General features: G+C 50.8%; 1 protein-coding gene across 6 annotated transcripts in view; it reads left to right on the top strand.

Annotated features, from left to right (window-relative positions):
- The first annotated feature begins 3,706 nt into the window (after positions 1-3,706).
- TFAP2A (transcription factor AP-2 alpha) overlaps positions 3,707-24,036 on the top strand; it is a 32,167-nt gene continuing 11,837 nt past the window's right edge. For 2 of the 6 annotated variants that reach the window (XM_069217229.1, XM_069217220.1), the window contains exons 1-4: positions 3,707-3,903; positions 13,690-13,716; positions 15,484-15,912; positions 18,816-18,867. In XM_069217229.1, the coding sequence (XP_069073330.1) occupies positions 3,853-3,903; positions 13,690-13,716; positions 15,484-15,912; positions 18,816-18,867 (559 nt within the window). In that variant the 5' untranslated portion in view covers positions 3,707-3,852. Of the gene's footprint in view, positions 3,904-9,268; positions 9,833-13,689; positions 13,717-15,483; positions 15,913-18,815; positions 18,868-24,036 lie in introns of those variants that run through there. The other 4 variants (XM_069217245.1, XM_069217236.1, XM_069217205.1 and 1 more) reach the window with 3 other exon arrangements.

Below are 24,036 nucleotides of genomic sequence, written 5' to 3'. Positions count from 1 at the left end.
ACGTTTGTTTTTCTACAGCCGAGACTGTGTAGCTGCAAGCCGCATACGCTTTCATGTGCAGAATCTATCTATCTATCCACCAACCTATCTATTTATCTATCTATCTATCTATCTATCTATCTATCTATCTATCTATCTATCTATCTATCTATCTATCTATCTATCTATCTATCCACCAACCTATCTATCTATCTATCCACCAACCTATCTATCTATCTATCTATCTATCTATCTATCTATCTATCTATCTATCTATCTATCTATCTATCTATCTATCTATCTATCTATCTATCTATCTATCTATCTATCCACCAACCCGTCTGTCTGTCTATCTATCTATCTATCTATCTATCTATCTATCTATCTATCTATCTATCTATCTATCTATCTATCTGTCTGTCTGTCTGTCTGTCTGTCTGTCTGTCTGTCTGTCTGTCTATCTATCTATCTATCTATCTATCTATCAAAACACAGCTCTCTGTTGCCTAGAAAGATAGGGATTGTCTAGGGCAAAACATGTTGCCACCACTTTAGGGTGACTCTTGTTTTTTATTAATGGTTATAGTAGGGTGGCCAGACGTCCCTGATTTCCCCGGACAGTCCCGTTTTCCCGGTTTTTAGAGGACTGCCTGGGTGTCCTGACGCTTCTCTTAATTTTAAACAAATGTCCCGGTTTTGGGGACAAAGGTCAGATTATTAAATAAATGTCACAGTTTTTGGGACAAAGGTGAGATCATGTGGGGAAGCAGAAGTTAAAGGTATGCTCTCCTTTAACAGACGCCTACAAAGTATGAAATAATGAAAGAAATGTATCTGTTTTCTGTCAGGCATCACAGTCCCCTGCCTGCTCCCAGAAGAGAGACGGGGTAGGGAGCAGAGAGAGGTGGGTGAGGGCTGGTTTGGGGTGCAGGGTGGGAGGTCAAGCCATAGCTAATTGTATAAATGTAGTCTTGTAAACGTGTGTGTGTGTGTGTGTGTGTATGTATATATATATATATATATATATAAACACACATGTATAGGCACACATTCACAAAGCTACGCAAAAAAGGAACAGGCCAGATATAAAAGTGAGTGTAAACTTTTTAGTTCTTTTATGTCTCATCTGTCCCGGTTTTTGCTCCTCAAAATCTGGTCACCCTACTTTATACGGATAACGCAGTTATAAACTAGTACACCTGCTGCTTGAGGAATATTGTGTTTTGCAAATCAGGACTGACAGCACAGCAGTCGAGTTGCTGCAAAGTCAAGTGTTTGGTGTTAAACTTCATTGAGCACCGGTACTTGCCAAGACATCAAAACAAACAAGACGCCACCACCCTGAAACACACACACTGCACCCAACGTTAAAGAGCTGCTGCCAGTTTATAGGAGCTTCACGCGCACAGAACGGGAAAAATGCCTCCGCCTGTTTACTTCCCGCCAATGACACGTGGGCGACTTGTAGCTGAGAGGCGCTCAGCCTTTCATCCGCCCAAAGAGGATAGCCCCCACATCGAGCCGCATCCACTTTTACTTTCAACAGCGTTTCAAACCTCTCTGCACATCATGTATAGTAATAATATCACAGCAACTTGTCAAAATAATAGATACATTGAATGTAATATAAAAACGCTGTTAAACTTCGAAGCACGGGCCCTTGCAGGATTAGATGGCGAGAGTTCCGTAATGTAACTTAAAAACATATATGTGAATGCTGGAAGAGGAAACTGTGGACTCCCCCTACACACACACGCGTCACACACACACAGAGCAACAGAGGCCTTGATGGCAGCAGCCCCACCATAAATGCTAATTGGGCTGTACCTCCCCTTCGCCGTCCGTGTGTGGGAAAGTCCACTAAGGGATATTAATAGCCCCCACTCCCCCGACACACTCACACACATATTGCTATTCAGTGAGCCCTGTCGTGGTAACGGCGGCAGTACCCGGGCCTGGCGCGGGCTCAGGAGAGCGCCCCAGACCCTGTCTCTGTCCCCTACCCCTCAAAGCTCGCTCCTCGGGGGGGCAAAGACAACAGCACGAAAGAGCGGCCAGGCCGGGTCCAGGCAGCGCTCCTGCGCCCTGGGCGACTGTGGACCTTTGTGTCAGGAGGCCACTCCTTGTCCTTCAAGTGCAACATGGCAAGGGGGGTCTTACCCCGCACTGAGCCACGGGGTCCGGCCGTCGCGATGGACACGCCACTCCGTCAACAAAAATGACACACGATGCGCACTTGGAGGATTCTTGCCTCGCACAGTATCAGTGGAATAACAGGTCATCTGATCTATAGGGCAGATTTGGAAAGGAGAGGCGTTGCCGCTTCTGCCGCTGGCACCTCTTTCACAAGGCCGTGGGCACCTCTTGCAGTCACTTCGTCCAGAGGAAGACCCCTGCACCTGTTCACGTGCGGCCTCTGAGCGGGCCCTGCGCTCAGCTGGCCCCCACCGCCACTGAACTATTTAGGAGGACTTTGTCTCAAAAGCACTTTATCTACAGCTGGCAGCCAAATACCTCCCATGTACTTGAGCTCTCTTTCCGGGTGAAAGGGCGATAGAAACGTACAACCCGTCAACCACGGGCTTGCGATAAAATTAGGGTGGCTTTGAGCAGCAGCTTGTGTGGCCACCGAGCCGCACACCCGCCGCATTCCCTGCGTGCGAGTGATGCGGTGGCGGTGACCCTGTCGCATATAGAGACCCATCTTTTAAAAGTAACAGAGCGGCGCCTGCAAACTAAGACTGGCCCCACCGCGCTCTCCCCTCAAGAAATACCGCAGAAGAGGGCTGGCAAAGGGACCAGTCACAAAACTCCAGTTATCAAAGGGCAGAGCAGAGTTTACAGCTGAGCACGTGAATGAGTGGCTGGATGGGCAGACAGGTGTGTCTATATATATATATATATATATATATATATATATATATATATATATATATATGTGTGTGTGTGTGTGTTTTTTTGCCAACAACATAATGTGGTTTATGTTTTTAGAACGATGGATGGGTGGAGAAAAGTCTGAGTCCGTACGTGCATGAACAGATGTGGTGGAGAATGACGATGATGAACGGATGGGTGCATTGCTGGATTGACACGAAGGCGTTGGAAGGGAGAAATGACAGGGAAGAAATGACTGGGGGAGGGATGGATGAGTGCATGGTTGGTTCTATGCATGAATGGATCGATAAGTGGATGGATGAATGTTTACATGGCGGTCTGATGGATGGGTGGATTGATGACTGCGTGGGTGGATGGATAACATTATGGGCCAATGATCTACAAATGTATATATTGACGGGAGTGTGGGGGATTGGTTTGAATGGATGTATTGGTGGTTAAATAATTGGATGGACCGATAGGTGGATGGGTGAATGTATTACTTAATAGTTTGAGGGATGGATGGATCTATGGGTGTTTCGGCCGCCCTATGGACGGATGCTGAGGTGTGTGTAAAAATGTAATGTTAAACTGCTATATTAAGGAATAGAAGGTGTTCGTGTAATAAAACCAGACTACGTTTCTGTCTCCATGAGCATAGCTTATTTCCTAAATAGTGACGTCCATCACTTGAAAAGTGCTTTAATAGCCAGGCAGAGTAGTAACAGTGCGAGCGAGCGCTACCCAGTAGTGCCCCGGGCTGTGCCCCCCGCACGCGCCGTGCCAAGGGAGCCATTGGTAGGGTGGCTATGCTAATGAGGCGCCGGCTGCCTGGTAAAGCGCTGGAGTGGGCGAGTTTGGCCATTAGAGGGAGATGTCAGAGCGCAGACAGGAGCTCCCGCTCAGCCTGCCTCTCCCCGGCGCCGCGCCTCTCTCACCAGCACACTGGATCTGTACTTCTGCGAGGCGGGGAGAAGCCAGGCCCTGTCACGGCAGCCCATGAAAATGCTCTGGAAGCTGACGGACAACATCAAGTACGAGGAGTGCGAGGTAAGCTCCAGATATGATGGGGGAGGGGACACCCTGGATGTACCCATGTTCTGTACTTCCTCTGCACCCTAGCCTTATAATGGAAGTCGGTTTTTGCTTTTTTTTCTTTCTTTTCGGAGACTTTTAAAGCGCCCACTGAATCGCATCCAGGCGCCTGCACTGCACTACAAAGTGCGTTTTAGACTACATTCTGCGATTTTGTGTTAAACAATTCGTGTTGAAAACTTGAAGTTTGTTTAGTTAATTCGAGTTTCTAAACTTTTGAACAAGAAATGGAATATATTACACATGCAAAGAGGAAAAAATGTAAATGTGCAGCCGAGCAGAAGAGAGATTTTTTTGTGACCACTCTCCAAGGGCTGACAATGAAAGTTGCCTTGATGCCAGCACATAGGAGAAAGCTTGGCTTTAAGGAATCTTCCTCATGTCTGGTTGCAATCGAGTGAGTTGACTATTTCAAATGAAAACCCAATTGCCTCCAAGGTGTGATTTTGAATTTTCGATTTTATTTCTTACAATTACAGAGGCACCGTGCAATCCTTAAATATACATTTTTAATTAACGTTTGTTTATTATTTATTAAACAAAGGATCGTATTATAAACAACCTTTTGACACGTTTTTAGTGGTTAGTTGAATGCAATGCTACATTATTGACATTTTCACAATAATTAGTAAATTATCATTTTTTCCAGCCTCTCTTGATTCTAAAGTGTGTGGTTAACCTGAGACCATGGGCTCTGCTCTTTTAGTTCCGAACAGGGGTTATTAGCTAAAGCGTTATTTTTTTTTTCTAGAAACCGCTGTACTTGCAAAACCATGAAAAAGGACGTAGATGTATTAACTCCTTTAGTTTTTGGGATGAGAATGAATTCCCTGACCACGTGAGTGGCTGTCATATAAACAAAAATGGCCGAGGCTTTCTGTTTAGCTTCGATTTGTTTTGTTGCGCACACAGCGTGAAATGTGAAAAATGCAGCGGCGGCAGGTGAGAGGCACGGGCAGGGTCCTCCTGTCCGGACTTGCAGAGCTCCGCGGAGTATCCGGGGCACTGTTTGTGAACCAGCTCCCGGGCTGCCCCGGCCACTGCCTCGTCGCAGCGCTACTGCCCTGCTGCCCTGCCTTTGCGCTTCTCAACTCTACTGCCCTACCGCGTCTCTCCTCCCTGTCGCCGCTCTTCTGCACTCTGCTGCTCTATCACTTTTCTCCTGCCCTGTCACTACACGCTGCCCTGACGCTTCTCTCCTGCCCTGTTACCCCCCACTCCACTCTCCTTGCCTTACCACTGCTCTCCTGTTCTGTCACTGCCGCGCCACAGCCTGCTGCCCTGTCACCAGCTACTGCCCTCCTGCCCTGTCACTGCTCTGCTGCCCTGTCCTTGCCCCTGCCCTCTCACTAATCTCTTTTACTACTCCACTGCCAACTTGTGGCCCGTGACTGCGGGCCTTGAACTGCCCGTGTGCCCCGGCACCGCTCCCGTGCACTCCCATTGTTGTAGGTGTGAAGCAGTGCACCGCCCACCTCCCTGTGCCACTGACCACCGCTGACACGTGCCCGGCGCCCTCCTTTGTTCTCTCGTGTGACACACGCCCGGGCACCAGGAGCACGTGGGCAGGAGCTCGGCCGGTGCTCCTCCGAGCACACCCGGCACAGAGGGCTCTGCGGGGCCTTCTAAACAGTGTATTGTCTTGTAGCATGTGTGTAGTGCTTCATTCCTGTGATGAGTGCCCGAAGCGCTGTCTATGTTTACAAACGACGCCTAGAGTTTCTTTTTTAACTGAGATTGTTTTGCATTAACCCATCGGTTAATTTATGTATCATGGATGTCGTTGATTTAATTGTGATTTGTCATGTCATCTATATAGTCTGTTATCTAAATCACACATACGTGCAGCTGTGTGTCTGATGTTGTGATGTTCAGATTCGTTCCCATGAAGGCGCTTGTACAGATGTGTGCGATGTGATGCAAAAGTCGGTCCTCTGGAATGCTTGCTCTGCCTTCAGAAGGTGTATTTTTGTTGTTAATCCTGACCCCGCTGCCTTGGTGTTTGTTGCGGACACCAGCGAGGGCAGCGACAACCACACAACAGCGGCTGTGAGGTGTTTTCCATGTATTGTTCGCATCCTTTGTTTGCGTTGTGCGTCTTCCTCGTGCCGCCTGGCAGGACCGGGCAACCTGTGCGGGCTGCTCTGGAGGGCTTGGGGGGTGGAGGGAGGAGTGTTCCACCAATATCCCACGGTTAGGGGGCCGGAGACCACGGGAAGGAGCCTCAAGTCCACATGAAGGGGTCAGAGTCCACGGGAGGGAGCCCCAAGTTCAGATGAGGGGGACAGAGTCCACGCAGAGTCCACAGGAGGGAGCCCCAAGTCCATATGAGGGGAGCAGAGTCCACGGGAGGGAGCCCCAAGTTCAGATGAGGGGGACAGAGTCCACTCAGAGTCCACAGGAGGGAGTCCCAAGTCCATATGAGGGGAGCAGAGTCCACGGGAGGGAGCCCCAAGTTCAGATGAGGGGGACAGAGTCCACAGGAGGTAGCCCCAAGTCCACAGGAAGGGGCAGAGTCCACATGAAGGAGCCCCAGGTCCACGGGAGTGGGCAGAGTCCTCGGGAGGGAGCCCCAAGTCCAGATAAGGGGCTGAGTCCACGGGAGGAAGCCCCGAGTTCAGAGGAGGGCAGCAGAGTCCACAGGAGGGAGCCCCAAGTCCATGGACGGGGCACGAGGCCAAAAGATGGAGGTCAGAGTCAGCATGGGGAAGCCCAATGCTCGCGGGACGGGCCCAGGGTCCACAGGTCGGGGCGGAAGTCACGCGAGGGAGCCCAGAGTCCACTGGAGAGAGCTAAAGTCCAGGGGCGGGGGCAGGAGGTGCCCAGAGGCTGCGGGCGCGGTGGGACGCCCACTAAGCATCCTTCCAACTTAGTAAGGGCATCTGGGTGGGCAAAGGGTAAGACTTGCGCTATGAGGGGGTGCGGCGGACATGTGTAGTGCATACGTTGATCAATGTGCGCGTTGTGTGCTTTAATTGCGAACCATCCATGTTCTCCTGCTTGCGCTTCACCGCACTGGTTGCTCGTGCTCTCAGGTGTGGTGTGCTGCACCATGTGTGCAGCTACTTCCTGGTACTGTGCAGCGCGTGCACTGCGTTGTCCTGTCTGTGTGTTTCCAACTATTCCAGATCTTGGCTCGCACCTGTATGTATGCAGTATTGCCAGGAGTGTGCAGTGATTGCTGCAGCGTGTGTGCTCCCAGGTGAGCAGTGCACCCAGATGAGTGTCCTGTCATAGTATACCTCTAACTGCGGGGCCGTGGGTGTGAGCCCCCAAGTGCCTCTTCTGCCCCAGTCTAGAGGCACCTCTACCTCCGGGGGGGGGGGGGTGAGGGGGGGGAAAGCCTCCTGGTCGTCATTCCTGCCTCATTAGACATCCGGGTCTTTTTTTAATAGGAGTACATCTGCCCTTTACGAGCTTGCCCCATCCTCTACCCCCCTTCTCTCCCCCAGGTGCCCTCTTGTTACTGAACCCCCAGCTCTCTCTCCTGATGGCTGAATGCATCCTGGCGCTTCCAGGCACTTGCAGTGTTTGTTCGCATGCATCTCCAGTTGTTGACCTGTTTCTCTGTGTTCTCTTGTGAGTGCAGTATGTGGATCCACGCACGTTCTTCACTCCCATGCATACCCATTGTCGAATCACGGCTATCCGAACATGGCTTCCGATGTGTGCGATCTCGCAGGAGTATCTTTCCACACATTTGCAAAGGGCAGACAGTAATGTGCCGTTTATTGTCCCTTCATTGTGTGTGCAGTAGGTTCGTGCAGTCTGTGCCGCCACTCAGCTGTCATGCCCCCAGGCGTGTATTGTCAGATATTTGCAGGGTGGGTGGGTGTGTGTATGGGCATCTCAGAGATGCGTGTGTGCCTTCCGCCATATGTGGATGCAATGTGTGTTTACTAGGTGTGTGTGCAGCGTGTGGTGCCAGGGATGTTCGCTGTGCATTCTCGGTGTGCACAGTGCGCCCGTATCTGTGCAGTGTGGCGTCTTCTACATGTGTCACTGTACGAGCAATGGACTGCCCGCAGGGGGTGTAGTGTGAACTGTGTGCCACTGTGTTCGCAGGTGCGTGCAACGTGGGATCTTATGTGCGTATCGTGCATCGGGATGTGGACAGTGCACGTTTCTAGATGCTTAACGCGCTCCCAGGTGCATGCAGCCCCATGAAGTGCATGCTTTCGTTGCGTCCAAGATACCATCCCAGGCCCTGTTGGGCCCAGGCCGTGTTCGCGGGCTGTGCTCTCAGAGTGTTCAGAGTAGTGTCACACCAGCACACTAATGTAGTAGGAGTGCACAGTTTATGCTGTTGATGTGCCCAAGGTATGCCATGGTGCGTGCACAAGAAGCGCGCAGCGTATGCTCTCCGGTCCGTGCACTTGCATGTCGCTTCTGCCTAAATTGATCTCAAATGTACGGAGTTTGACATCACACGTGCTTGCATTGCTCCCAGGTGTGTGCAGTTTGACATCTTACTTACCTACGGTGCTCCTACTTGTACTTCGTGCAGCACCCCCTCCACCCCATATGCCAGCAGTGCATTGTCTCGCAGTGTGCAGTGCGACCTCCCAGGGCTGTGCACTGCATGTTTCCTTGTGCGTGCACTGACACCGAGTGTGTGGCGTGGCCTCTCTCCTTGCAGTGCTGCCTCCAGGTCTGTCCACTGCACGTTTCCTTGTGCGTGCACTGTGTGGAATATTTCCTTGCAGTGCTGCCCCTGGTCTGTGCACTGCATGTTTCCTTGTGCGTGCACTGTGTGGAATCTTTCCTTGAAGTTCTGTGCACTGCATGCTTCCTTGTGCGTGCACTGTGTGGCCACTCTCCTTGTAGTGCCGCCTCCAGGTCTGTGCACTGCATGTTTCCTTGTGCGTGCACAGTGTGGAAACTTTCCTTGCAGTTTTGTGCACTGCATGCTTCCTTGTGCGTGCACTGTGTGACCCCTCTCCTTGCAGCGCCGCCTCCAGGTCTGTGCACTGCATGTTTCCTTGTGCGTGCACTGTGTGGAATCTTTCCTTGCAGTTTTGTGCACTGCATGTTTCCTTGTGCGTGCACTGTGGAATCTTTCCTTGCAGTTTTGTGCACTGCATGTTTCCTTGTGCGTGCACTGTGTGGAATCTTTCCTTGCAGTTCTGTGCACAGCATGCTTCCTTGTGCGTGCACTGTGTGGCCTCTCTCCTTGCAGTGCCGCCTCCAGGTGCGTGCAGGGCCGGCCCTGATGCTTGCAGGTGCGCCCCGGGCCGTGCAGGGACATGCCGGGGCGCTGTTGTTGTTGCAGCCCGCGCCTCTCCCGGCCGGGACTTGAGGGCTCTCGCACTCTGTGGGGAGTAGTTTCGAGTTGGGCAGCCGGTCGGACGGGTTTCTGCTCTTGCTCTGGAGCCGGCAGAGGGAGGGAGCAGGACTGCGAGCTGTGCCTGGAGAGTAGGAGCGGGCCCGGACTCCCTGCGGCGCTCAGGGGGTCTCTTCCTACCCTCCACACCCACCCGGAGGCCTGTCCAGGGAGCCAACTCCGGGCACCCCACCACCCGCCCCGCAGCACCCCCCAGAGCCCGGGAGCCGCAGGGGACCCAGAAGGCCGCCTCAGGGGCTTCCGGGAGCAGCACCTCAGGGCCCCGCTCCGCCCTCCGGGGCACCGGGTCCCGTCTGCTGCTCCGTGTGGAGCGCTCCGGAGGCGCCTAGGAGCCTGAGGCCCGGACTGTGAGGAGGTGGTGCGTGTTGGGGAGGCATGAAGCGGGCTCAGGGGCCCGGGAAGCCGGGCCTGGCTGCTGCCGAGGCGGAAGTGAAGGAGGCCGGAGATTTGGAAAGCCCAGGAAGCCTCTCACCCCCAGGGAGCAGCAGCGCAAAGAGAGGAACGGCAGGCGACGGCATCTACCACACGGCGTACCCCGAGGTGCCCTCTCATTTCGTACTCTTCAGTCATCTCTCTTATAGGGTGGAATCTGCCCTCTGCTGCCCTTCACTATTCTATCACTCCACCACTTCCCCAGGGGGTTCATCTTCCTCAGGTGTCCTCTCATATCTTACTCCGCCCCTCCCCCCGTTCCTCAGAGGTGTATCTGCCCAAGGCTATCACCTATCATTATAGTGATCCAGCATCTCCTTTATGGGACTATATGCCCACAGGTGGCCTCTCATACCATACTGCAATCCCCCCTGCTCTGGGAGGCTGTATCCCTCTGGGTGCCCTCTTCTATCCTACTACTAGCAGAACTTTTCTTCCGGGGCGTCCTCTTCTGCTGCACCGCCAGCACTTTCTTAAAAGGGCTAAACACTCCTGAGTGCTCTCTCACATCCTCCTGTATCTTCACTTCTTTCTGTAGGGGCTGCGTGGCCCCAGGAGCCTTCTCATACACTGCTATTCTTTCACTTCTTACTCCAGATGGGCACATGCTCTTGAGAAACGTCCCTTTTCATACTATAACTTTACTTTAATCCAGTGATCATATATCCCAGTTGCCATTCCATACCTCCAGGTCTTCTCCAGGGGGTCATGAACCCTCGGGAGCCATCTCTTGTCCTGCCATACCCACAGGTTGTCTCTTCAGATGCCCTCTCCTGTCATGCTAGGCCTCCAAATCTTCTCCTGGGGGCTGGACATCCTCAGGTGCCCTCTCCTCTCATGCAGTCCCTCCAGGTCTTTCTCAGGGGCCTATATACCCTCGGGTGCCCTCCTCTGTCACACTGTACCCCCAGATATTCTTCAGAGGGCTCTATACCATCAGGTGCCCTCTGCTGTCATGCCATACCCACAGGTCTTCTCCAGAGGCCTATATACCCTCAGGTGCCCTCTTCTGCCATGCTATGACTCAGATCTTTTCCAGGGGCTGCATACCCCTAGTGCCTCTTCTGTCATGCTATTCCTCTAGCTCTTCTCCAGGGGGCTATATACCACCAGCCGTCCTCTCCTGTCATGCTGTACCTCCAGAGCTTCTGTGGGGGGCTATATACCCTCAGGTGCCTTCTCAAGCCATTCTGTTTCTTCAGCTCTTCCTGGAGGAAGGTATGTGGCCCCAGGGGCCATCTCCTCTTGCATTGACCGTCAAGTTCATCGTCCAGTAGGTCTGTACGCACCATGGTGTCCTCTTCGCGCCACCCCCCATTTCCTATACAGTGCTTTAAGTCCACATTGCCCTCTCTTAAACCTCTGTCCCACACGATTTTTATACCAGGCCCTGTAGGGCCCCGGTGCCACCTACCTACTAACCACTTCCTCTTGCTGTAGGGGACAAAATACGTCACAGGAGCCTCCTCCTGCCTGACAGTACCGCCAGCTTTTCCTACAGAGGGATATATGACCCTAGTTGCAGACTTCACTCTTAGAGTTCTTTAATGTCTTCGAAAAGGGGACTATACGTCCCCGGTGCCCTCTCATACTGTCACTACACTGACATATCTTTCCCAAGTGCCCTCTTCTGTCCTGATACTGTTCAAGCTCTTCCTCCAGGGGTCTGTCTGCCCTTCGTGACCCCGCCCCCATGCTCCTGTAACTCAAAATCTTACAGGGAGCCAGCCTGTGTACACCGAGGTGCACCCCCAAACTAATGTAACTCACCATCTTCTGACAGGGAGTCTATGTACCCACTGCCGCCCCCCAGCTAAATAGTGTAACTTAAGATCTTCTTATAGGAACCTATGTACCCTCAAGTCTCCACCCCACACTACTGCAACTCACCATTTACAGGGAGCTTATGTGCCCCAGCCCCCCATACTGAGAGCCTATATAACTCAAAGCGTACCCCCATACTGCTGTAACTCACCATCTTCTTACAGGGACCCTATGTGCCCCCCATACTGTAACTGTAAATTTTCTTATAGGAGCCTGTGCACCCCCAAATGCCCTATACTAATGTATCTCAAGATATTCTGATATGAGTCTCTGTACCCCCAAGTACACCCCATACTACTGTAACTCACCATTTTACAGGGACCCTAATTTCGTCCAGGAACGACCCCTCCCCCCCTCCCCCACGTACTACCGTAACTCAACAACTTGCAGGGAGCCTATATAACCCCAGGTGCCCCCAGCTCCCCATACCACTGTAACTCAGGGCGTCCCACCACCCTACCGTCTTCTACCACTTCCTCCGGGGAGCCATGTGCCCCCAGCTGGTTTCTCCTGTCGCACTCGTTCTTAGGGCCCCCCAGCAGGGGGCGCTAGCTCAGGGTGCCCTCTGCTTCCTCATTCTCTGCGCAGGTTTTGTCGGTGGTGAGGGTGGGTGTTGGGGTGGCGGAGGAGGTGTCGAAGTTCGCGTGACCTCTCACCTTTGTGTCTTCGCTCTTGTGCGCTGCTCTGGCGCCCCCTAGGCCTCCCTCGAGGCAGTTACAACCGCGCGTCATGTGCTCTGTGTATCCACACACCTGAGGCTGGCAGCCACGTGCAAAGACGTGTCACCGAGCCCAGGGTACCGCATACACCCCCCTTCCTTTCTCCACCCCACCAGGGCGTCTGGCTGTCACAACCTTTTCCCTACCTTTGGACCTAAGACTTGTGATACTTGAAAGTGTGCATCCTGGCCAGACTACACCCCTCACACCTTCCAGCGCCCTCTTCCCCCGTCCCTCTGATCACAGCCCTCCCCCATGCTTCCCTCGCCTTCCTAACCTGCCCCAGGCGCCCAGAGGCCCGTGAACCGGTGGGGGTGCTGCGCACGTCACGCCAGGCGCTATCCTTCTGATGATAACAATATTACATATATAACGTGTTTAAAAGAGCGCTGCATACCTTTCTTCTGCCGTTTCTAAACTCTGCCAATTACCCCGGGTGCCCGCAGTGCTATCACCCAGCCATGCCATCCTCCTGGCACCCCGTACCCTGGGCATATGCCTCTTAGAGATGGTTTGTGCCAAAGCTTTACATGTCTCTTATTAATAATAATAATATTATGACCCGCCCCGCGCCCAACTCCTTCTGGCACTCGCCAGCCCCATTCACCCCAAAATCTCAGGACGTCTCCCACACCTATGCCCCTCTCTGCCTCGCCATCTCTGCCGCCTGCTGCCCCCTTCGCCCCCCACCCCGCACCCCCACTTCACCCACCCAGTCACATCGCTTCCTCTTTCGCTTTGCCCCGGCCTGGGAAGCCGTTCACAATGGCTCCCTTGCCTTGCTCCCCTCCGATTCGCCGGGCTCGCCCCCTTCTCCTCCCCACCCAGAGCCCCCTCCCTCCCCAGCCTCCCACCTCTCCGATCAGACCCTCCCACCCTCCAGTCAATGGACGTCACTCGGAGCGGGCTCTGCCTCGGAGTTGCCTCCTCGCTTCACGCTCGATTTGCAGCCATTCTCGGCCCCTTATTAAGTATTCGTGTAACATTAATAGTCATGAATATCTGCTATTAGGAGTCAAAGGCGAGCAACCCGCTCTTGGGGACTGGGAGCTGCGCCGGGAGGGAGAGAGCAGCCGACTGCCTGCACAGGAGCACACGGAGCGAGAGAAGGCAGGAGCGCTGAGAGAGGGGGGACAGGAAACCACACACAAACTTTCAATTGCCTTTACAAACAGGGACATTGCGCATCCCCGGAGGAGCCCTTCCCCAGGCACACATGGATTCGAGTCCTGGCTCGCCGTCTGAGACACCGTTTGCTCTTCCGCACGCAGCATAGCGCTTGGCTTTTTTTCTGCCTTCTTGTAATTTTTCGTATTTTTTCAATTTTATTATTATTATTTATTTTTTACTCGTTCGTTCCTTGTTGTCACATCTCTCGATTTTTTTCTACCCTTCGATCCCCTCTCTCTCTAACGCCCGAAGATGTTAGTGCACAGTTTTTCTGCAATGGTGAGTTGCCTTTGTTTTTTTTAGATGTACGTACAGGTTCTTGTGGTTGTTCGTTATTTTGGCTTTCACAGCCACCGTGCTTATTGTAAGGCTTTTTTTTTTGCTGCGTGTGTTTTTTAATTTGTATTTTTAATATTCCTTGTCATGCTCATTCCCTTCCGGCAACACTTCTGTGCAATCCATGCAAACATTAAAAAGGTTGCGCTGTAAATCTTTTAACATCCCTGCACGCTTTTATCTTACAACATACATGTTTTATACCTTGCCCGAAATTATATCCAGAACAGAGAGTGCTTGCATTTTTGGTTTCACACATAATATAAACATAGGTTTTTTGTTGTTTTTTGGGTTGCCCGTTACAGTGTATATTTTAACTCAGTGCGGACAATTACCTAACTTTGTCGACTGCCGTGATAGTCATTGTCAGTTACATCAGTATCCCTTCATGATGGTATTACACTTACGCCAAAGTGGGTGAGTGTACGTCTGCCAAGGCTATCGAGGTTCACTGTGTCTCTCCCGTGCACACGGTTTTGTGTGTGTAAATTGGTCCAGGGGCTGCCGGTAGCGTCGAATGCAAACCCGGACAGACAGGGGCTGAAACTGGGCACAGGAAGCAGTTGTGTGACCCCGACACAATTACATTCAGTGCATTCGGGGGTGTTCACTGACTCTTCTACACACTGTGGGCCCTGGGCGACGGTGCACACACACTGGCGCCTGCAGCTCCCATCTCCATAACAATGCACAGTATTTTATTCGACATTAACGCCGGAGTATTGTATTATGTTTGGTTAGCGTATAATTCGATGGCATATTTTACCGAATAAATTTGAGGAGGGGGGTCGGAAGTCGCAGCTGTCACTGATCTCTGTGTAGCCTCTGCTACAAAGATTAGTCGTGTATTCAAGATATAATAATTAATTTTAACAACTCATTTTTTATATATCCACGAGAAGGAAGCGCGCACTTCTAATGTAAATATTCCAAGGAATGCGCAGGAATTTAATTGTATACGCTATTATTGTGATTAAGTCGAATGTTGGGTGTATATAATTGGAAAGTCATATGGAGTAATTATTACACAAGGCATGGCGGTTCCTATAGAGATATTAATGTGCATTTTTTTCTGTAACGTACGTTCATGGAGACATGGTGTACGGCCGCGTGGAAATGCACTAATAGATGTCTCACCCTAGTACCACGAGGTTTTGTCCTGTTCGGCTGGGAGAACGGCGAGGTGTTATTTTTATTTTTTAATAAATATTCAGTATTTGTTATTGGGGGGCGAATGGTGGTCGCCAGTCCCCATCACCGACCTCGGACACAAAAGCGCGGTTGTATTGTGCCTTTTTAGTTCAAGGACACGCAAACACACTCAGATGCCTTTCACAGATGCAACAAAAAGTCAGAGGTGCCTCCTGCCTGGATGTTTTGTCTCTCTCCAAAAGTGTATATTTGTGTTCGCACGTGTGAACCTACCGCCACCACACACGCCGCTGACCAGACAGTCCATGTGTCGCGAGTTACAAGGTGTACCTTTGTTAGTTTTTCAGTCATAAAAGTCCTTTGATTTATCTTCCATTTTCGTTTCCACTGGGAGGGCGCAGGCACCCAAAGCGCGCCTGGAGTACACAAGCTGCGCGCCGTGTGCCTGCTAAGTGTGCATGCCTCTCTCACAAGTGTAGTGTGTTGCTGCTTTCTCGAGGCCTCTGGTGCGTGTGTGCGCGGTGTCAGGACATACTAACGTGTGCTTCCCCCCCACAGGACCGGCACGATGGCACCAGTAACGGCACGGGCCGGCTGCCCCCGCTGGGCCCGGTGGGGCAGCCGGCCTACAGCAGCGCCCCCCCGCTCTCCCACACGCCCAACGCCGACTTCCAGCCGCCCTACTTCCCGCCGCCCTACCAGCCCATCTACCCGCAGGCCCAGGAGCACTACCCGCACGTGGGCGACCCCTACAGCCTCAACCCGCTGCACGGGCAGCCGCAGCCGCAGCACCCGGGCTGGCAGCGCCAGGGCCAGGAGTCCGGCCTGCTGCACCCGCACCGGGGGCTCCCGCACCAGCTCTCCGGCCTGGACCCCCGCAGGGACTACCGACGCCACGAGGAGCTGCTGCACGGGGGCCACGGCCTGGGCTCCGGCCTGGGGGACATCTCCATCCACTCGCTGCCGCATTCCCTGGACGACGTGTCGGTAAGAGCGCAGGCACATGCATGCGCACAGACGCAGCAGGGCCATCCGTACACACGTGCATGCATGCCCGCACACACCTGCACCCACACATCACACTGCCGCTCCCTGGAATAAGTTAGACCCCAGCTGTGCATTTCGAGGGAGTATTGGGGGGTCACACAGGTGCAGAGCGCTGGGATCTGAATGCATGGATCACATATGAACCCCCTCACCTCTCGCAGCCCCCTGTAACTGCTATTTCGGTATGTGGGGCGATGTGAACTCTCAGAGAGGGGCTGGTGGGTTTAGTATACTGTGAGCATGTTCCCTGTACTTCCTTACAATGAGAGTATTTCCTCATGTTTTCACTAGTGCGCAGTTCAGAAAAATGTATTATGCGCTATAAAGAAGCCGCAAGCAGCGAGCCTGGGCATCTATATGTTTATTTTTTTAAAGAGCTGGGGGTTTCATGCACGGCAGAATGCCAGGGAGGCCCAGTGGGGCGCATGCCAGGCTACAATACACAATACTACCACCAGGGCCTACCACTACCAAAAACGTAAGAACAATGTCATGTGTGGAAAGTGTTAGTCTAGGGGTGGATCAATGGCAGCCATTCAAAATAATTTTCTGAAAAACACAATGTATTTTAGGGGAAACACGTTTTTTTTCCCCGAACAATTTGAAACCCTGAGTAAAAATGAACCTGGGACTCGGTGTTTGTGTGTGTCCAGAATCCGCCCTGCCAGAAAGTGTTTAAAATGCTTCTTACATCGAGATGCAGCGTTGAACGGCGCTGAAAGAAACACCCCGAGCCACATATCACTGAGTAAATTGCAGGTGCACTGAAGATGTCACACTGCAATTCAACACAAAGGCTATTTGGCCTTAAAGGGGCCTTTGCGCCATTTATTCCCTGACCGCAGTTTTACAGCAGGGTTCATATCAGTTCGGTTACCTTATGTTAATCGCATTTCTAAAGCGCCTACCACCATTGTTATGGCATCGTGTCGTGGCGGAATATCTTTCCCAGCGCAGTGTAATGTGCCATATATTAAGTTGCTTGAGGGCAACCATCGACACCTGAGACGAAGGATTTTTCTACTAAAATTATGGGACAGGGGCCACGGCCTGGTGCAGCCCTAGTCTATCCACCAGCAACTAGGCGCTCTAGGAGCGTAATACAACGTTGTCCTTAGGCGGCTGCCTAATTTGATAATATATTTCGGTCACCCCTGGTCTCAGCTCCTGTGCATGTTAATAATAGCTGAATGCCTACCCTCCCAGGTGCAGGCATACTGTAAACAAACCTCGGGGTACACACCAGGAACAGAGAGGCGGCGGGGTGGGGGGGGGGGGGGGGCGTGGTGAGGGTCTTTGATTAAAAAATAACACATCCATTATAGAACGTATCTGCTTAAAATAGGCCGGTCCCTAAGGCAGGAGCCGGGAGGCCAGCGCCTGCCGTGACTGCCCGCAGCAGCCATGGCAATGTGTGCGAAATATGACAACACGCTATCCACCGACAAATGCACGGGTTGCTACACATAATCCAGGACTGAAAAATCAAGATCCTTGGTATTCAGGCTCCGGGGATACGGGTGCCACCTATTCTCACCCCAGACGTCGGCTTTTTAATTGCAAACTGTTTCCAGTGTCTCAAAATAATTCAAGTTAAATGCGGCTTATAGCATCCTTCACTGCAGCCCCGTCAAAACCGGAGCATAATTTTAGTTTAACACTCGGCGCAATTGTCGAGGCCTTTTACAGTTATATTCAGAGACCCAGATCCTAAAAACATGTTCCGTGTGGACGGAGAACTGCCGTCTAATTCCGCAAATATTATTTAGTCCGTGTGCGCACACACAGATTCACAGGCAGGGGATCGTTATAATTACATGTTAATATTTTACGTAGGTCTTTCGATAGGTAGATAGACAATGTATTAGTCGTTATGTATTAATTAATTCTCCCTGCATTAAAAGCAGAAGCATGCACCGTAACGATATTGCACTTAAACACAGTCCACCGGACATTACATATATTTCCTTTACCGGTTGGCAGTGCCCTCCCCTTCCCCCACCCCTCCTCTCCGATCTTTCCCTAGTTTAATTATCCTTAAACCCAGAAGCACTTGAGGCGGGTTACAAATGAGCGCGCCGAGAACCATAAAAGGCGCAATAAAGCGCGCAGGCCCCATCCGGGCGGAATCATTCAGATCAGGCGCAATTAGCGGGCGCATAAATCCCGCGCAGAACGGAAAATGTTAGAGCCCCTGTTATGGTAGGAGTTCCCTGTCTCTCGGTGGCAGAGCGACCCCGGTTCTTTTCTGAACACGAAAAGGCTTTTCATTTTAACTCGTTTTTTTCAAGGTCGGTTGAAAACGGGGGATTTTAAAAAAATACAGTTTGTTTTATGTTCCACTTACTGTTGACTCGAGCACCACAAGTCTTCATTTAAACAAGAAATAACACGAAATACGTGCAAAAAGGCGAGTGAGAAGTTTCTATCGAGGAGTCATATTTTCATATATTTATTCAATCATTTTTGACACAGTGCGTAATCATAATAATAATTTTCTCCAAATTAGGGCCCTAACCCCAGCGTCTGAAAAACAGAGATTATTAACGAGCAGAACTAGGTTGTGGAGGGAGATAGTTTGGGGTCTGAGAGCCGACATTCGGCGGTCGGTTCAACTGCACGGCCACCCCTGCTCAATACTAGCCACACAGCCCAACAAAACCAGATTCAGGCAGGAAGCCACGAGAAATAGAGATGACCGGAAATGTTTAACACGTGGATGCTCGTATCCCCACGAGACCGCAGCTAGGCAGCTCTCTCTCTCCTTGTGATACCGTCTTATTAATGAGTTATTGTGTTATCGGCATGTTGTGACAGCCGCTGTGGTGTTTTTTGTGTTGCAGCACGTGGAGGATCAGAACATTAACATCCCCGACCAGACAGTCATTAAAAAAGGTAAGGGGCACGTACTTGTGTGTGTGTGTTTTTTACAATCAGTTGTTGTGCCCAGGGGGGCTGTGCTGGGGTCGCTGCCATCGTGGTGAATGCCACATGTCCAGGAGGCTGTGAAAGCCTCTTGTGTGCAGCAGGCCGGCCTTGGAGATGCACCTGCCGGGCTTTACAGGGCCTCCTGCTGCTGCAGAGCCGGGGAGGGGCGCTGACAGACCCGTGGGTCTAGAAAGGTGTGGTGAGGCCCACTGGGGTCACAGGCATTAGGGCATGCGCATTTATAGAGAGAGTGTTGGAGGGCAGGCCTGTGGGTCTACAGTGTGGCCTACTGGGGTCCCAGGCCTTCGGGTGTTCACACTTACAGAGAGCGCGTTGGAGGCTAGGCCTGTGGGTCTAGGCAGGTGTGGTGAGGCTTACGGCAGGCACAGGCCTCAGAGTCCCCACAGGTGTAAAGAACCTTTTGGGGTGAGGTGTGGGGGCTACACACCTAGAGGGAGACCTTTGGAGGTCATGCCTGTGAGTCTCCACTGGTATAGTGACGCCTAAAGGCGGTCACAGGCCCGGGGCCTGCACTGGTGTAACAAGCCTTGGTGAGGGGCTGCACGGCCACAGAGAGAGCTTTCGATGCCAGTTCCCAGGGTCTGCACAGGTGTAACAACATTTGGGTTGGGCTGTGGCGCTCACAGAATTAAAGCACAGATGTACAGAACCCCTGGGAAGCGCCAACAACATGTCATTGGCTCTACACTGGTGTAGTGATGCCTGGGGCGTGAACTGGCCCCACGACAGGGGGCTGCACCACATCTGGGGGCTCACAAGCTTCTAAGCCTGCACAGTGTTATGTGACCCGGAGTGTGTATGTGTGTGTGTGTGGAGGTGGGGGGGGGGGGATAAGGGGTAATGGGGCGTTGTGGTGGAAGGGGGGATGTGGGGCTCGGAAGCCAGTGTTTGGGGGTGGGTTGGGCTGGGTTGGAAAGGTCTGCGTAGGCGGGTGGGTGTTGGAGACCTGATGGTGGCAGGGATCTCAGGGTCTGCACAGAGTTGCTAATGCTGACCCGGTGGGGAAGACCAGTGCTCCTGATTATCCACACGAATGTGACGTATTAGTGTCTGTGGCAGCCCTGCCAATAAGACCGAGGCGACGGATCTGTGAGCTGGAGGGCCGCGGGCGCAGCCATTGTTCATGCAGGGGGCTGTGCTGCGCTTAGGTATGGTGTCAGCTGAGTCTGGGGCAGAAGGGGAGAGGAGGGACGCCTCTCATTCGTGAGCACAGCCCCCTAGGGCGTGTAAATTACCGGGTGTGTTCTTATAACGCCTTCAGCCGGTGCCTGTGTTCCCAATAATTCGTGCAGTGTATCTCGCGCGTTTCTCTGCTGAGATCAGTCCCATACCTTCCTGGTGTGCGGGCCATTTACTAGAGAAGAAAGTCTATTAATAATAATAATAATAATAACAATAGCAATAATAATAATAGCAATAATAATAATAGCACAAATAGTAATAATAATGATTTCATTGTCATTATTATTGTAGCAATTGCTGCTAATATTATTATTATTGTTATGAAAAGTCAAGCTCTTTTGTTTGTTGAGAAAGATAGAATAAATTAGCGAGTTTTTTTTAGATAGTTTTAGTTTTAATTTGTATTATTGATCGGAGAAACAATGTGTCCATTGCGGGTGTGGTGGACATACCACTGGAGAACATTTAAAAGACATTCAGAAAAGAGAAAAATGCAACAAAGAAACAAAAAATCCAGGGGGTCCTCTTCTTCCAATAATTAAAAATGCGACTTTGCTCGGTTGCTGTTTGTGTGCTTCTTGGCGGTGAGGGGCCAGGAGCCATGATTCAGTGATGTCTCTGGCCAGGGGCCCTATTCCTGGGGGCTCGGGGGCCTGGGGTGGAGGCCCTCGTCCCACCTGGCTACGTAGCCTCCCGTCACGTCAGATTACGTGGCCAGAACGCAGGGCGTGAAGAGATGCGCTTTTCCGAGCCGACGTGATAATTGCCTCTTTTATTAGTAATCTCAGGAGTTCGTTTAGCGTCCGCTGTCTCCAGTAGCCTCCCCAGAGCCATTACTGTCAGCAGCGATCTGTGCAGGAGCAGAATAAGGGTCCGGGGGTGCGCCGCGCTGCCCTCTCCGCACCAGACGGGGGAGACTCTGTGTGTGTACATGTATATGTACATGTACCTCAACTTACACACAAATTCAGACATCTCGATATATATATCGGAATAAATAATAAAAACAACGCGTAATATGGGTTTATGATGAACACGGATTTCTTTTTAAAATATGAGGCTCTGACTAAAGATCCGGGGCACCGGTCTCCTGCCAGCAGTATTGCTTCTTGCTGAGTGGGGGATCGTCTCTCCTTAACCACCCTGCTCTGCACACTTAACGCTAAACAAATGGGGTACTACGCCGTCTCCAGGTGCATACGTGGCTTAGGAAGCATTCCTTTAGTTATGTTTTCCTGATTTTTGATTTTATTATTTTATTATTTGTTGGGTCGCAGTTATCTACCAATCGATAGTACTATACATCTTTCTGCATGCGTGCATGCGCTTTACTGCATTTCTAACTCATCTTAATCGGAAAAAGTACATTCAGATACTATAAAATATATAGCATAGTTAATACTCACTGTGTCTCTCACATACACTGTCACGGCCTAGGTTTATGATAATTAAAGATAGTAGATAAATATTACTTACTAACCGAAGCGGTCTATGACTTACAGAAAGAGAAATACATTTTACCCTTTAGCGTGACCCATGGCCATAACAATGAAATAAGGTAATCTTTTGGCCCTGTCTACTTTTTATTTTATTTTTATCAAACAGGAGTTTTCTCTTGTGAATAAAGGGTGATGCATATCAAAAGGCGCCTTTAAAAATCCTAAACGCCACCCAGATGTGTGAAGCATTTGTGGAGAGAAAAGTCGGTCCACGTGTTAGGTGAAGTGAAGGAGTAGAACAGAACAGAAGATAGACATGGCATATATACATATATATATATATATTACTGTAGGACTTAAATTCCTGAATTAAATGTGGCTATATGCAACTTCACTATTGTTTAAGCACTGCAAATACAATTACTATGAGCAGGTCTTTCTACATACATGTGCTTAGGAAGAATTGTGCGCAGCGGGTAATCGGTTGAAAAAGAATATTTTACATATAAATGTATGCGGCACTGCCGGCGGCTCCATTCGGGTGCTGCGACGATCCGCACATTCACCTTCCCCGGGGCGCAGGGGTGGCAGCACCCCTTGCCACGCACCCCTCATCCTCCGCCCTGCCTGGGGGTGCCAGTGGTGGGTCAGTTCGCACAGGGCCCGAGGGCAGGCACCGTCTGCACGGCGCTGATTGGTAAAGGCCTGGGGTGAGTGCTGGGGTTTGTTCTGCTTTTTTGCACACGCAGGAGAATAAAGGCCTTTTTCCGAAGGGAGGATTTGGTGAAAGAAATAGGCTTTGAGATAAGCAGAGCGCGTGGGAGCGTTTCTGTGGAAACAGGCGCTGGTGGCAGGCTCCGGCGCGTCTTGCTTTGGTTTGGCCACTGGGTGCCGCTGTTGCAGGTCAGTCGACGCTTCCTATTTAGTTGTCTAGTCTGCTGCCTGCTGCTAGGTGATCATTGAGAGGACATTTGCAGTTGGTTTTAACAAAATCCACTGCCCACTCCTCCAGACAAGCTACGTCGTTGCCTATAACTATTCAACCTAGTGTCTATAAAATGTATACAATATCATATTTTGATCACTAGAAGTGTTTTTCCTTGCCTAGTTCGCCAACTAGAAGTGTTTATCCTTGCCTAGTTCGTCCACTGCATAGTTTCGAGGAAGCTCCACTCCGGGGTGCTTGCAGTATGTTAGCTAGGTGTGAGAGGGGGCCCTGACAAGAGATACGATGCCCTTTAGATCGAGGGCCGAATTTAGGAGGCGGGGTATGAGAAACTCTGCTGCAGAACACCAGACATCACCTGACAGCGCAGGGAACCCTAGCTACCACGGAAACACCGGGGCGGGCTGCTGGTCGGGCCCTAAATCCTTCATCTATAGTATGCAGGCAATGACGCAGGGATTCGTGCCCCTCTCACCCTCTGTGTTGATGAGGTTTCGTTATTTTAGTAAATAAAGCATATGCAAAACCAACTCAGGTTTGGCAACATCTGTATGCTTTCATTTATATGTTTGTTATTCATTACACACGTGAAGATAGCTGCCTGTCCAAAAAGCCTCAGGACAAAAGGTGATAGCAGGGAAAAAAGGGGAGGGTGGAAGGGTGGAAGCAAAGACCACAAGAGTTGATATTCACAGAGCCTAGAGTAGTTCCCTGCCAGTTCATGTTTACCAGGGGAGCGTGATTTTACCTCTTAGCAGCCCGCAAAAAACAAACTTATTTGTCCAGGGGTGTGATCAGACGTCTTTCCACCGGTTTAGTTCAGGTCCATGTAGGTAGGTATTGGGTTATTGTATACACTTTTAAAATTCATAACAATAAAAACATAGCAGATAAAATCACAAATCATCAAAATGTTAAGTATGACTAAACGTAAAAAGTCACCAAGCGGTGCGAAGTATAACATTGTTACAACCCATTTTATATAAAGTTATAAAAAATAGATCAACTGAAAAAAATAGACCGTAGATCGTTTATTAAAATGCATCTCGAGATCCACTGCAAAATACTGACGGTCACAGTTCTGAGTCCTTGGTTGCGACCGGCTGCAATTTTAGTTTAAGATAGGATATCACATATCTCTATAAAACAGCCTATAATGATGCATGTAAGACAGTATGCAAGATACATGTATTAGATAGCATTATTGTATTACTGATCATGCTACAGGAGTGGATCCCTTGATGGGGAAGGTGACTGGCAGTTCTACAAGACCTGGGGGTGCAGAGAGATTGAATGGGAGATATTGCATAACTTCACTTATTTGTAATGTGTTTTCACACAACACACCAGGCATAAGGTTTAAACAATGTGCTGCCTTTTAAGGTCACTTACGTGCACCTGGTGCTTTAATTTTGTCTGTCGAATGGAAAACAGTGCAAATCAAGTGGGGTTATTTTAAGTGTCAACATTCCTCCCTGTTTTACTAAGTGTTGAGAACAGCAGGGGCGAAGCATGGTCTCCTTTATGTCATAGCAGCCACTGAGCCCT

Source organism: Pleurodeles waltl, chromosome 2_1, assembly GCF_031143425.1.
Source record: "Pleurodeles waltl isolate 20211129_DDA chromosome 2_1, aPleWal1.hap1.20221129, whole genome shotgun sequence".
Classification (NCBI taxonomy): domain Eukaryota; kingdom Metazoa; phylum Chordata; class Amphibia; order Caudata; family Salamandridae; genus Pleurodeles; species Pleurodeles waltl.
Note: the sequence above shows the minus strand (reverse complement) of the source record. Positions and strands in the feature narration are given on the sequence as shown.